The 12,484-nt window shown below is 38.7% G+C and overlaps 1 protein-coding gene across 19 annotated transcripts in view; it reads left to right on the top strand.

Moving 5' to 3' along the window:
- The window catches only part of ORC2 (origin recognition complex subunit 2), a 53,967-nt gene that overhangs the window by 29,265 nt on the left and 12,218 nt on the right, over positions 1 to 12,484 (top strand). For all 19 annotated transcript variants that reach the window (XR_008546856.2, XR_010150185.1, XR_008546855.2 and 16 more), the window contains 4 exons: positions 854 to 952; positions 3,374 to 3,483; positions 7,934 to 8,066; positions 8,900 to 8,996. Coding sequence is in view for 15 of the 19 variants with exons in the window: in XM_054680065.2 (XP_054536040.1) it covers positions 854 to 952; positions 3,374 to 3,483; positions 7,934 to 8,066; positions 8,900 to 8,996 (439 nt within the window). In the remaining 4 variants the exon portion in view is untranslated. The remainder of the gene's footprint in view (positions 1 to 853; positions 953 to 3,373; positions 3,484 to 7,933; positions 8,067 to 8,899; positions 8,997 to 12,484) is intronic.

Below are 12,484 nucleotides of genomic sequence, written 5' to 3'. Positions count from 1 at the left end.
TGCCCAAAATCAGAAGAACAAATAGTGTGAGAAGAAAATTCCGCTTGACTGGAATAGTAGGCCAGTTTTTTTATTTGTTTGTGGGTTTCTTTTTTTTCTTTTGTTACCTTGCAGTTGATTTCCTCCTCATTTTCACAGTACTTCAGCTATACTAATATTAAAGGATTTGCTAAGACTATTTGAGGCCAGGCATGGTGGCTCATGCCTGTTATCCCAACACTTTGGGAGGGCAAGGTGGGAAGATTGCTTGAGGCCAGGAGTTCGAAACCAGCCTGGATAACATAATAAGACCCTGTGTCTGCAAAAAAAAAAAAAAAAAAAAAACCAACAACCAATTTAAAAAATTAGTCAGGTGTAGTGGTGCATGCCTGTAGTCCCAGCTACTTGGAAGGCTGAGGTGGGAGGATCCTTTGTGCCCAGGAGGTTGGGGGTACAGTGAGCTGTATTTGCACCGCTACACTGCAGCCTGGGTGACAGAGTGAGACCCTTCCTCAATAAAGAAAGGAAAAAAAAAAAAGACTTACTTGAGGAGAAACAAAGATCTTGATATATAAAACCATCTCTCTTTTTTTAGTCTAAATGGAAATTACATATTGTAACTTAGGAATCATTTTTAGGAACAGACTACTACTTCACCTAGTCATTTCTTTAACTTATATGATCCTAGTAATTACTCAGTTTTATTACTGAAATTAAATATGCTTGGTCCTTAACTGGTACTGTTGCTTTAAAAAGAAAATACTACCAAGTAAAGAATTTCACGTGTCCTATTTTACATTAATATTACTGTCTAATTTTTATATGAGACAGATATCTGAAGCTACTAAGGACTGACTACTCTGTTCACTTTCAGAGTGACTTAGTAGAAGAATATTTTGAAGCTCACAGCAGTTCAAAAGTTTTAACCTCTGATAGAACACTGCAGAAGCTAAAGAGAGCTAAACTGGATCAGGTATGTTGCAAGGAATGTTACTTCTAAATTTTTTTTACTCTGTCCTGAAAAATATGCTACGTAAGCAACAGATTTGAAAAGTATAAACAGGTAGAATTATTGTCCTGATCAAATGAAACACAAGTTAATGTGATTATTACTTCTTTTATTATATAAATAGTAAATAGGCCGGGCACACCTGGCTCATACCTGTAATCTCAGCACCTTGGGAGGCCAAGGGAGGAGGATTACGTGAACACAGGAGTTTGAGACCAGCCTGGGCAACATAGGGAGACCTCGTTGTTACTAAAATTTAAATAAATAAATAAATAATTTACTGGATTAGACAGATTGTAATTATGCATTTTTCCCCTCTTACTCATTTATTATTTCTTCAGGATCTATGATAATCATCAGGGTCATAGTTCCTTGATATCCATTTACTGTTTATCTCTGTTATTCATTTAACCTATATGTATTCACTAAATCTCACACTGGTCATAAAACAGCAACTGCAACCTGACTTTCTCTCAGTTAAAAACTTTGCAAAAAGTAGAGGATATTCTACTTGAGGATATTATGGAAAACCTGCCCAGTGTGGTAAGGTAACAAGATTACTATGTACTGTGGTTCCAGTAGCTCATTTTACAAAAAAAAAAAAAAAAATACCATACAGTTATACTTGCTGGGGTTTTACGTCTCAATGAGAGGAGACAGAACCATCTGAGTGAGAAAATCTTTGTCAGTAGTAATTGCAATTGATAATCTAAGTCCTGGCTCATTGGTATTGAGACTCGGATCAGAGAATATAAGCAATATGGGAGAAGGACACATGACTCTAGGCTCACAATAGGACTTCATCAGACTTAGAGGCAAAAAGATCTCTAGGAGGATGAAAGAAACACCTGTCAGTGAGGGAGACGAAAGCCTTTCATTGGTCATAAACATAGCATAGCTAACCAATACAATCTTCAGTAGCATGTGACAATAAGCATTTATTTTTCATGTCTGCAAGTCAGTCAGAAGTTGGCTGATCTAGGATTTGCTCCATGTTTCTCTTCCTCGTTGGACCAGCAGGCTAGCTGAGGCATGTTATCCTCATGACAGTGGCAGAGGCATAAGAGGAAAAGTGGGAAAACACACAATCTCTTACAGCCCAGGCTCAAAACTAGATTGCCAGTTCTGCTTCATTCTAGTACAGCTGGATATTGGGGTCGAAAGTGCAGTTTTCCATGAATATTAATTAAAGTTTGAAATGAGGCTGGGCATGGAGGCTCACACCTGTAATACCAGCACTTTGGGAGGCCAAGGCAGGAGGATCACGAGGTCAGGAGTTTGAGAGCGGCCTGCCCAACATGGTGAAACCCCGTCTCTACTAAAACTACAAAAATTAGCCAGGCGTGGTGGCACGCGCCTGTAATCCCAGCTACTCAGGAGGCTGAGGCAGGAGAATCACTTGAACCTGGGAGGTGGAGTTTGCAGTGAGCTGAGATTGTGCCACCGCACTCCAGGCTGGGTGACAGAGCGAGACTCTGTCTCAAAAAAAAAAAAAAAAAAAAGTTTGAAATGAAAGTACATACATGAGATAACATTCTAGCGTTCACACTCAAGTGTGAATATGCTCAGATAATCTAGTGTAAATGACTGCTGGAAAAGATTAGTGCTTTCTCTGCTTTTTCAGGGCTCTGAACTCAGAAGAGATAAGAGAGTTGTTCTTTTTTAACTACCTACTTAACAATTTTACTTAAAGGTAGTTCTGTTTGCTTTAACTGTGACTAAATAAACACTGTACAAGCCAGAGTACCTGGAATATTTATCGCAACTCTAATCTTCAGTATTTAAATAATTTACTTGAAAGGTGGTGGAATCATGAAAACATGGTAGTGCCAAAGTGAAGACCCATGTGTAGCTTTTTGCTAGAGTTTTCATTTCAAAAAATGATCTCTGATTCATCAGCATGAATTTCCAAGTTTGGGGTACAGGGCAATGCACTTTCGTCAGTTTATTTATATTATTGTTTTTAAAAATTTGCAATACTTACCAAAGATAAAGGATTTGTTAGAAACAGCTTTTGGAAGAGGAGCAGTGATATAGGTTTATTTTACTAATGATAATAGTAAGTAAATTATAAAGAACCTTTAATGTTTTCTGAGAAAGTAAAGCCTATTCTTGGAGTTTATAATCATTTAAGTGGTTCTGGACAAAACTTACCAAATTCTTTACTGTTATTACTAAAAAGAATGTTAACAATTTTAAGAAAACAAAAAAATTATTTTTTAAGAATTTTGTTTATCGGTTGATATACTCATTGCCAAACCAGATTAAAGTAATATTCCAATTGGATTGGCTTCTTCTAAGCTCTACTTCTAAGGAAATTGTTTGGATTGATTTGCTGTCTGTGGTTTGAGAATGACTTTTTTCCCCTCCTCCTTTTTTTTAAAGCAAACTTTGCGTAACTTATTGAGCAAGGTTTCCCCTTCCTTTTCTGCCGAACTTAAACAACTAAATCAACAGTATGAAAAATTATTTCATAAATGGATGCTGCAATTACAGTAAGTATTATCATTACAAACCCTTGTTAAATAAAGAATAATATTTACATGAATCTTTATGTTAAAGTAAGTTAACATTTTTCTTTTTACAGTGAGTTTGAGATATTTAGTCATATATAAAAATAAATGTAAAAATAGACATTATGACTCAGATATAGAAATGTCACTTTATTGTATGACTCTTCCCAGAAATTCTACAGTTTTTAAGAAATTTGTGTTTATCAGACTTGACAGCCATTGATAAGATAAATAGCATTTCTTAGAATTATGTTATTGGTTTAAAAAACTTGAATATTTCCTTTGTCAAGATTAATAAATATAACAATTAGAAAAAAAAATTATAAAGTTTTCCACAGCATAGTTCTTTAAATGAAAGGATAATATTTACTTTAATCTTATGTATGTGTACTACAGACTTTCAGAATTTTATGAACAGATTTGTTCTATAAGCATTATTTTAGTATTTTAACATTATTTCCTAGAATATTTTTTCACTGTTATTATTTTCACACACCTCAGATTAAATTTTAAATTTCCATTAAAACACCTAGAAGAATGATTGAAATCAAAACATAATACTTTCTTTTTATGATAATTACTTTTATCCTTGCAGTTAAAAAGACTTGAACATAAGGAAGTGCTTAAAATGTACACTAATGTGAATATACATGCACACTCACAGTTACATTGTCACTGAGGTAAATAAGAAGGTAGAGCCATGGACCAGGCACTTGGCCTCCCATAATCCCAGTGCTTTGGGAGGCCAAGGCAGGAGGATTGCTTGAGCCCAGGGGTTTGAGAGACTCTGTCTTTAAAAAAAAAAAAAAAAAAAAAAAAGTTATGCTAGGAAGGGAATGATTAACTTGCCTGCAAGAACCTCGGCTTCTCTCAATAACTATTTATGGATCTATGCATTATAAATTTGTAAGCTCTTCATTCTAATCCCATCCCCAGCCCATCATTTTTTTCTCCCAGTGTGTCAACTTAGATAACTTAATTTTCTTTGCTTTTCAGATTAGACCTTATAGTCAGCAAGTTTATTGGAATTGCTAGCTCTCTGAATTCCTTGCCTCTTTATTTCTGCTGCTTTGACCTTGGTAATCTCTACCTTTGGAGGTTACCTCTTTTCTGTTCTTCCATTTCTAGGTTATCCTGCATTGCCAGAGAGCATCACATAAATACTGTTTCTGCTTGACCTTTGTAAACAATCACGGAGTTGGACTTTAGCTTGACCTCTAGTGCTTGGTGTTCTGGGTGGTCTCATTCACTCTTGTGGCTTCAGTTGTTTTCTGTATATGAATGACTCATGTAACTGTTAACCTCCAACCCATACCTCACTCTCAGTAGCAGACCTGGATATCTGAAAGTATATTAGAAGTTTATACTTGGATGTCCTGTAAATAATTCAACATACATAAAATTAAACTCATCTGAAATCCACTGTTCCCACCTGCCCCTGCTATCCAGCAGAGTGAATGACTGAATGTTAGTCACTCCATTTGTGTAGTTGCCTATGGCAGAAAACTGAGTCATTCTTTTTTTTTTCTTTTCTTTTCTTTTTAAGAGACAGTCTTACTCTGTCACCCAGAATGGTGTGAATACAGCTCAAGGAGCCCCAGCCTCCTGGGTTCAAGCAATCCTCCCACCTCAGCTTCCCAAATAGCTGGGTCCATAGATGTGCGCCACCATGCCTGGGCTAATTTTTTTTAATTTTTATTGTGTAGAGATGAGGTCTCACCATCTTGCCTAGGCTGGTCTCAAACCCCTGGGCACAAGCAATTCTCTGCCTTGGCTTCCAAAACTGCTGGGATTACAGGTGTGAGCCACAGCGCCCAGCCCTGAGTCATTCTTAAGTATTCTTTTCCTCACTCTCCACATCTAATCAGTCTCCAACTCTTACTGGTTTGACTTTCTATAAAGTTCTTGACATTTTAACATTTTTCTCCATGACAGCTAAGTTAATCTTCCACAGTTTTGTTCCTTCCTATCCATTCCCCAAATATAGCCAATGTGATCTTTCTGAAATGAACATGTTACTTTCCTACTTAAAACCTTTCTGTTAATCCCTCATTAGTTACTTTTAAATGCTCATTCTTGGCTGGGCACGGTGGCTTACGTCTGTAATTCCACACTTTGGGAGGCCAAGGTGGGTGGATCACCTGAGGTCAGGAGTTCAAGACCAGCCTGACCAACATAGTGAAATCCAGTCTCTACTAAAAATATAAAGTTAGATGGGCTTGGTGGTGCATGCCTGTAATCCCAGCTACTTGGGAGGGTGAGGCAGGAGAATTGCTTGAACGCGGGAGGCGGAGGTTGCAGTGAGCCAAAATCGCACCACTGCACTCCAGCCTGGGTGACAGAGCAGGACTCCATCTCAAAATAAATAAATAAATGCTCATTCTCCTTGGAATGAGTGAATTAATGGTTTAGTATGACTTAACAAGGCCTTTGTTACTTGACCTCTTTTCAATTTGTATCAGTTTCAACTCTGCTTCAGCCTATAAAACTTTTTAGGACTTTTTTTTTTTTTTTTTTTTTTTTTGAGACAGAGTCTCGCTCTGTTGCCCAGGCTGAAGTGCAGTGGTGCAATCTCGGCTCACTGCAAGCTCCACCTCCCCATTCTCCTGCCTCAGCCTCCTGAGTAGCTGGGACTACAGGTGCCTGCCACCACGCCCAGCTAATTTTTTTGTATTTTTAGTAGAGACAGGATTTCACCATGTTAGCCAAGATGGTCTCGATCTCCTGACCTCGTGATCCACCCGCCTCGGCCTCCCAAAGTGCTGGGATTACAGGCGTGAGCCACCGCGCCTGGCCTTTTTAGGGCTTTTATTGGCAATGGTCTCCCTTGCCTCCAGTCATCTGTCATCTGAAAAGTAATAGAAGCTACAGTGAAGCTACTGAACAAATTAGAACTAGAAGCTTGGTATACAGATAATAAAATTGTGCCTTTACCTTGTATGGGTTTGGAATAAATATTTATTTGTTTATTTAAGATGGAGTCTTACTCTGTTGCCCAGGCTGGAATGTAGTGATGTGATCTCAGCTCTCTGCAACCTCCACCTCCCAGGTTCAAGCAATTCTCCTGCCTCAGCCTCCCAAGTAGCTGGGATTACAGGCACCTGCCACCATGCCCAGCCAATTTTTGTATTTTTAGTAGAGACAGGATTTCACCATGTTGGCCAGGCTGGTCTCGAATTCCTGGCCTCAAGTGATCTGCCTGCCTCGACCTCCCAAAGTGCTGGGATTACAGGCGTGAGCCATCATGCCTGGCCAATAATAATTTTTAAAAAGAATACTTTTTTTTTTAGGAAGGAAGAGGAAGAACTGGGATGGCTGAATCACTAAACATTGATTCCTGGCCTTGCACGGTGGCTCATGCCTGTAATCCCAGCACTTTGAGAGGCTAAGGCAGGCACATCACCTGAGGTCAAGAGTTCGAGACCAACATGGTGAAACCCCGTCTCTACTAAAAATATAAAAATTAGCCGGGCATGGTGGCGGGCGCCTGTAATCCAGCTGCTCGGGAGGCAGGAGAATCGCTTGAACCCAGGAGGCGGAGGTTGCAGTGAGCTATGATGGTGCCACTACACTCCAGCCTGGGCGACAGAGTGAAAAAAAAAATTATTATTAATTAGTTAATTTTTTTTACAGACACTGTCTTGCTGTGTTGCCCTGGGTGGAGTGCAGTGGCGGGATCTCGGCTCACTGCAAGCTCCACCTTCCGTGTTCACGCCATTCTCCTGCCTCAGCCTCCCGAGTAGCTGGGACTACAGGCACTCGCCACTGCACCCAGCTAATTTTTTTTTTTTTTTTTTTTTTTTGTATTTTTAGTAGAGACAGGGTTTCACTGTGGTCTCGATCTCCTGACCTCGTGATCTGCCCACCTCGGCCTCCCAAAGTGCTGGGATTACAGGTGTGAGCCACCACACCCGACCTAATTTCTTTTTTTAAATAAAAATATTTTTGGCTAGACATGATGGCTCACACCTGTAGTCCCAGCAATTTTGGGGGCCAAGGCGGGTGGATTACTTGAGCCCAGGTGTTCAAGACCAGCCTGGGCAACATGGCAAAAGCCCATCTCTAGTAAAAATATAAAAATTAGCCAGGTGTGGTGGTGCACAGCTGTAGCCCCAGCTTCTTGGGAGACTGACGCTGAAGAGTTGCTTGAACCTGGGAGGCTGAGGTTGCAGTGAGCCAAGAGTGCCACTGGACTCCAGTCTGGGTGACAGAGTGACTCTGTCTCAAAAAAAAAAAGATACATATATATATACATACATGAAAAACTTTTTTGCATTTGCCTTCCCAAAATTCGGGGATTACAGGCTTGAGCCTGTGTGCCTACCCCTTTCCTGTATTTTTTATAAACTGAATTTAAGGAAACTGGTTGATAATAAAATTGGCAATAAGAGGTATTGAAGTTTAATTTCATGAATACTGTCTTTCCTAACAGCCTTGGGTTCAACATTGTGCTTTATGGTTTGGGTTCTAAGAGAGATTTACTAGAAAGGTTTCGAACCACTATGCTGCAAGATTCCATTCACGTTGTCATCAATGGCTTCTTTCCTGGAATCAGTGTGAAATCAGTAAGTTTCAAAAATGTTAAAGGGAAAAACATTATATCCTCTGCCAATTCATGCCCCCACATAAATGAGGATGGAGTATTAAAGAATTTTTGTTTTAGCCTTCACGGTAGTAGGATTGTATAGTGCTTAATACCATGTGTTTGGACTCAAGAATCTAGCTTTGAAACCATCTTTGAATGACCTACATTGTAACTGACATGTATTAAAACTTAGGAAAATGTTAGCTTTGTTTACTATACTGAGTATCAGTGGTACTTCTGAAGGAGGGAATTATGGGGTCTTCAGTTTTGTTATGAACTATGAAAATGCTTTATTAGGCAAAAACTACATGCTGTGAAAATGCTTTAAAATGCAACAGGATGTGATGTGAAGACTGTAGTTTAACAATACATTTATCATAGATCATTTTTATTTCAAATGCTTAATATCTCTTCATCATTTGAACATGAAATCTTTTGGGTGCTGGATATTGAGCCATATAGTATTCCTTTTAAAGTGTCTATAGTGTTTGTGTCCTGTTTCCTTTTATAGAACTGTAGTTTTCTAATGTTTCTCATGTTCTTGGGAGCTTTTTCATTTGTTTTTGCTGCCCTCTTATATTACCTATTACCTGTACATCTTTGCTATTCTTTTCTGTTTTCTTTTAGCCACAACTTAGGCAAAAAACAATGAATTAGATATACTCAAGTACCAGTAGAATTTTTAAAAGTTATTTTTTAAACTTTTGGGAAATCCAAATTCATTTTTAATTTATAAAAAAACGTTTGATTTTCTAGTTGTATATGACAATAAATTGTAATTAATGTGGTACCTCTTCCACATTCATGATATAGGTCCTGAATTCTATAACAGAAGAAGTCCTCGATCATATGGGTACTTTCCGCAGTATACTGGATCAGCTAAACTGGATAGTAAACAAATTTAAAGAAGGTAACATGAAGTAGATGCTCTGTAGTTTTAGAGTAAAGTTAAGCATATACTTCTACTTATTCATGTATTTATATACATACGATATTATTATTATTATTATTATTATTATTATTTTTGAGACAGTCTCTCTGTTGCCCAGCCTGGAGTGCAGTGGCGCAATCATGGCTCACTGCAGCCTTGACCTTCTGGGCTCAAGCAATTCTCCCACTTCAGCCTCTCAGGTAGCTCAGATCACAGGTGTGTGCCATTGTGCCCGGCTAATTTTTTATTATTTGTAGAGATGAGGTCTCGCTATGTTGCCCAGGATAGTCTTGAACTTCTGGGCTCAAGCAGTCCTCCTGCCTTGGCCTCCCAAAGGGCTGAGATTATAGGTGTGAGCCACCACACCTGGCCCAAAAAGATTATTTTAATAATGGCATTTATCTTGGTGCTCTAAAAAAGTTTGTCCTTTTTCTATGAACTTTTTCTGTGAACTTAACAGGAAAGAAAAATGTTAGTCCCACTTTCTTAAGTTTGTATATCCAAAAGCCTGTTTCTGTTTATAAAACACTCCAAAAGTGCAGTGGCGCGATTTTGGCTCACTGCAACCTCCGCCTCCCGGGTTCAAGCAATTCTCCTGCCTCAGCCTCTCAAGTAGCTGGGATTACAGGCGTGCACCACCAAGCCCGGCGAATTTATTTCAGAATAATTTTCAGGTTTTGTTTTGCTTGTGTAAAGTGCCTCCACTTGAGTGGTACAAGTTTGTCTGATATTTTTATATTGTTTAATGTTTTTATAAAACATTATTTCTTGGCTGGGCGCAGTGGCTGACGCCTGTAATCCCAGCACTTTGGGAGGCCGAGCTCAGTGGGTCACCTGAGGTCAGGAGTTCGAGACCAGCCTGGCCAATATGGTGAAACACCATCTCTACAAAAATACAAAAAAATTAGCCAGGCGTGGTGGCACATGCCTGTAGTCCCAGCTACTTGGGAGGCTGAGGTAGGAGAATTGCTTGAGCCCGGGAGGCAGAGATTGCAGTGAGCCAAGATCATACCACTGCACTCCAGCCTGGGTGATAGAGTGAGACTCTATCTAAAAATAAATAAATAAATAAAACATTATTTCTTTATTCTGTGTACATATCATTACATTGGGATAATTTTATATACTAAGATCTCTGATTCTTTTGGTTTGAATGTTTTGGTTATGTGAGTATGTCAGAAAATTGGAAATAGTATTATATAGTCTCTGACAGTTAATTGCCATTTAGTAATGACTAAATTAAGAATTAAGAGAAGTAATTGAGAATGCCTAACTGCTTTGATGGATAATTTTTTTGATACTGACAATAATCTTAGCTCTGTTTCCGTAGTACTTTTATCTTGTCAATATTCTAGCATGTTCTTTAGTTTTGTCTTCATTTTGTTTCCAACCTGAAAAGCTTTCTGTCCCAAATTTCCTTTCACACTCCTACACCCATTTTATCCACAGTTCTTTATAGAAATGGACCGTATACTTTTTTTTTTTAACACAGTCTTGCTCTCTCACCCAGGCTGGAGTCCAGTGGCACAAACACAGCTCACTACATCCTAAACCTCCTGGGCCCAAGTGATCCACCCAACTCAGCCTCCCCATTAGCTGGGACTACAGGCACACATCACCTGCCTGGCTATTCTTAAAATTTTTTGTACAGATGGAGTCTCACTGTGTTGCCCAGGCTGGTCTCAAACTCCTAGGCCTCAAGGGATACTCCTGCCTGGGCCTTCCAAAGTGCTGGGATTACAGGCATGAGCCCAGCCAGACAATATACATTTTTATACCAACTCTACACATTTGAAAACAGGTAGAGTTGATTCTCATTATTCACAAATTCTATAATAGCAAATTTACCTGCTTGCTAACATTTATTTATAATCCCAAAATCAATATTCTTGGCACTTTTGCAAAGTGAAACATGGCACAGAGTGGCAAAAAGTTTGCATTGCCCAATGTACATATTCTAAGCAGAGGTCAAACAAGGCAATGCTTTGCCTTCTTGTTTCAACTCTCATACTATAAACAAGCATCCTTTACGCAGTCTGTTCAGTGCTACGTTTTTCACATTTTTCTGCTTTTGTGTTGGTGATTTGGCTGTTTAAAATGGCCCGCAAGCATAGTGTTAAAATGCTATCTAGTGTTCCCAAGCACAAGAAGGCTGTGATGTGCCTTGGGGAAAAAATACCTGTGTACATAAACTTCCTTCAGTTATGAGTTATAGTGTTGACTGTGAGTTCCGTGTTAATAGACCAACAGTGTATATTAAAAATAAAGTTGCCCTTAAGCCGGGTGCGGTGGCTCACACCTGTAATCCCAGCACTTTGGGAGGCCGAGGCAGGTGGATCACTTGAGGTTAGGAGTTTGAGACCAGCCTGGGCAACATGGTGAAACCCTGTCTCGACAAAAAATACAAAAAATTAGCCGGTCCTGGTGGTGCGCACCTGTAATCCCAGCTAGTCTGGAGGCTGAGACAGGAGAATTGCTTGAACCTGGGAGTTGGAGGTTGCAGTGAGCCAGGATCACATCACTGCACTCCAGCCTGGGCAACAGAGCGAGACTCCGTCTCCAAAAAGAGTAAATAAATAAAAATAAAATTGCCTTTAAACAGAAACACACATAAAACAAAGTTATATATTGAACCTAACCCTGTATTTCCTCTGGGAACAGTGGTTCAGTATTCAATAATTCAGGATTTGCAGCAGCATAGAACTTAATATAATGAGAGTCAAGTATATATTTCCCAGAACCCTAAAACTACTGCATATGTGAACATATCTTATTCATTGATTATGTGGGCATATAGTGAATTACTAGCAGGTTATTATAAGACAAACAAATCTGTTTGGTTTGTTTTCAGTTCTTTCAACCTTATTATTTAATTAAAAATCAATTGCTGCAATATTTATTCCTATAATAATTTTGGCTTGTTTTTCTGTATTGTCTTTAGTTTTCAACATAAGTTCTCCTACTTAAAGAATAACAGAAGCATTGCTTTTTATTCCCTTACCACAGATCCTTGTAAGAACCCAGTATTGTTTGTATGCTCATTAAAATAGATGCCTAAGTCACTTTATATTTGTGTGCGTCTGTGTGTATACATACGTTTGGTTTTGGGTGTTTTTGGTTTTGATACTGTTAAATATGATGACGTCTAGATTTCAGGGAACCTGGGATTTTCACAATGTGTCATCTCAGAATCTTTGTCCCTATATTGTCTCTCTTACCCATCTACCCCCGAGTAGAAGAGAAATTTACTCACTCTCTGAAAGACTTATACTCTATCACGTATGCCAAGTCTCCAGAGAGACTTATCAATACCTGTGGCTTTTAAATATACATTAAAAATAAAAGTTACCTGATTCTGCTGCCCTTTCACACTATTTTATTTTTCTGTTTTCATACAGTTTCAGTATTTTTGAAGACATGTCCTGCCTTCTATTTTTTTTTTTAACCTATTTCATTCTAATGTCTTT

Source organism: Pan troglodytes, chromosome 13, assembly GCF_028858775.2.
Source record: "Pan troglodytes isolate AG18354 chromosome 13, NHGRI_mPanTro3-v2.0_pri, whole genome shotgun sequence".
Lineage (NCBI taxonomy): Eukaryota > Metazoa > Chordata > Mammalia > Primates > Hominidae > Pan > Pan troglodytes.
Note: the sequence above shows the minus strand (reverse complement) of the source record. Positions and strands in the feature narration are given on the sequence as shown.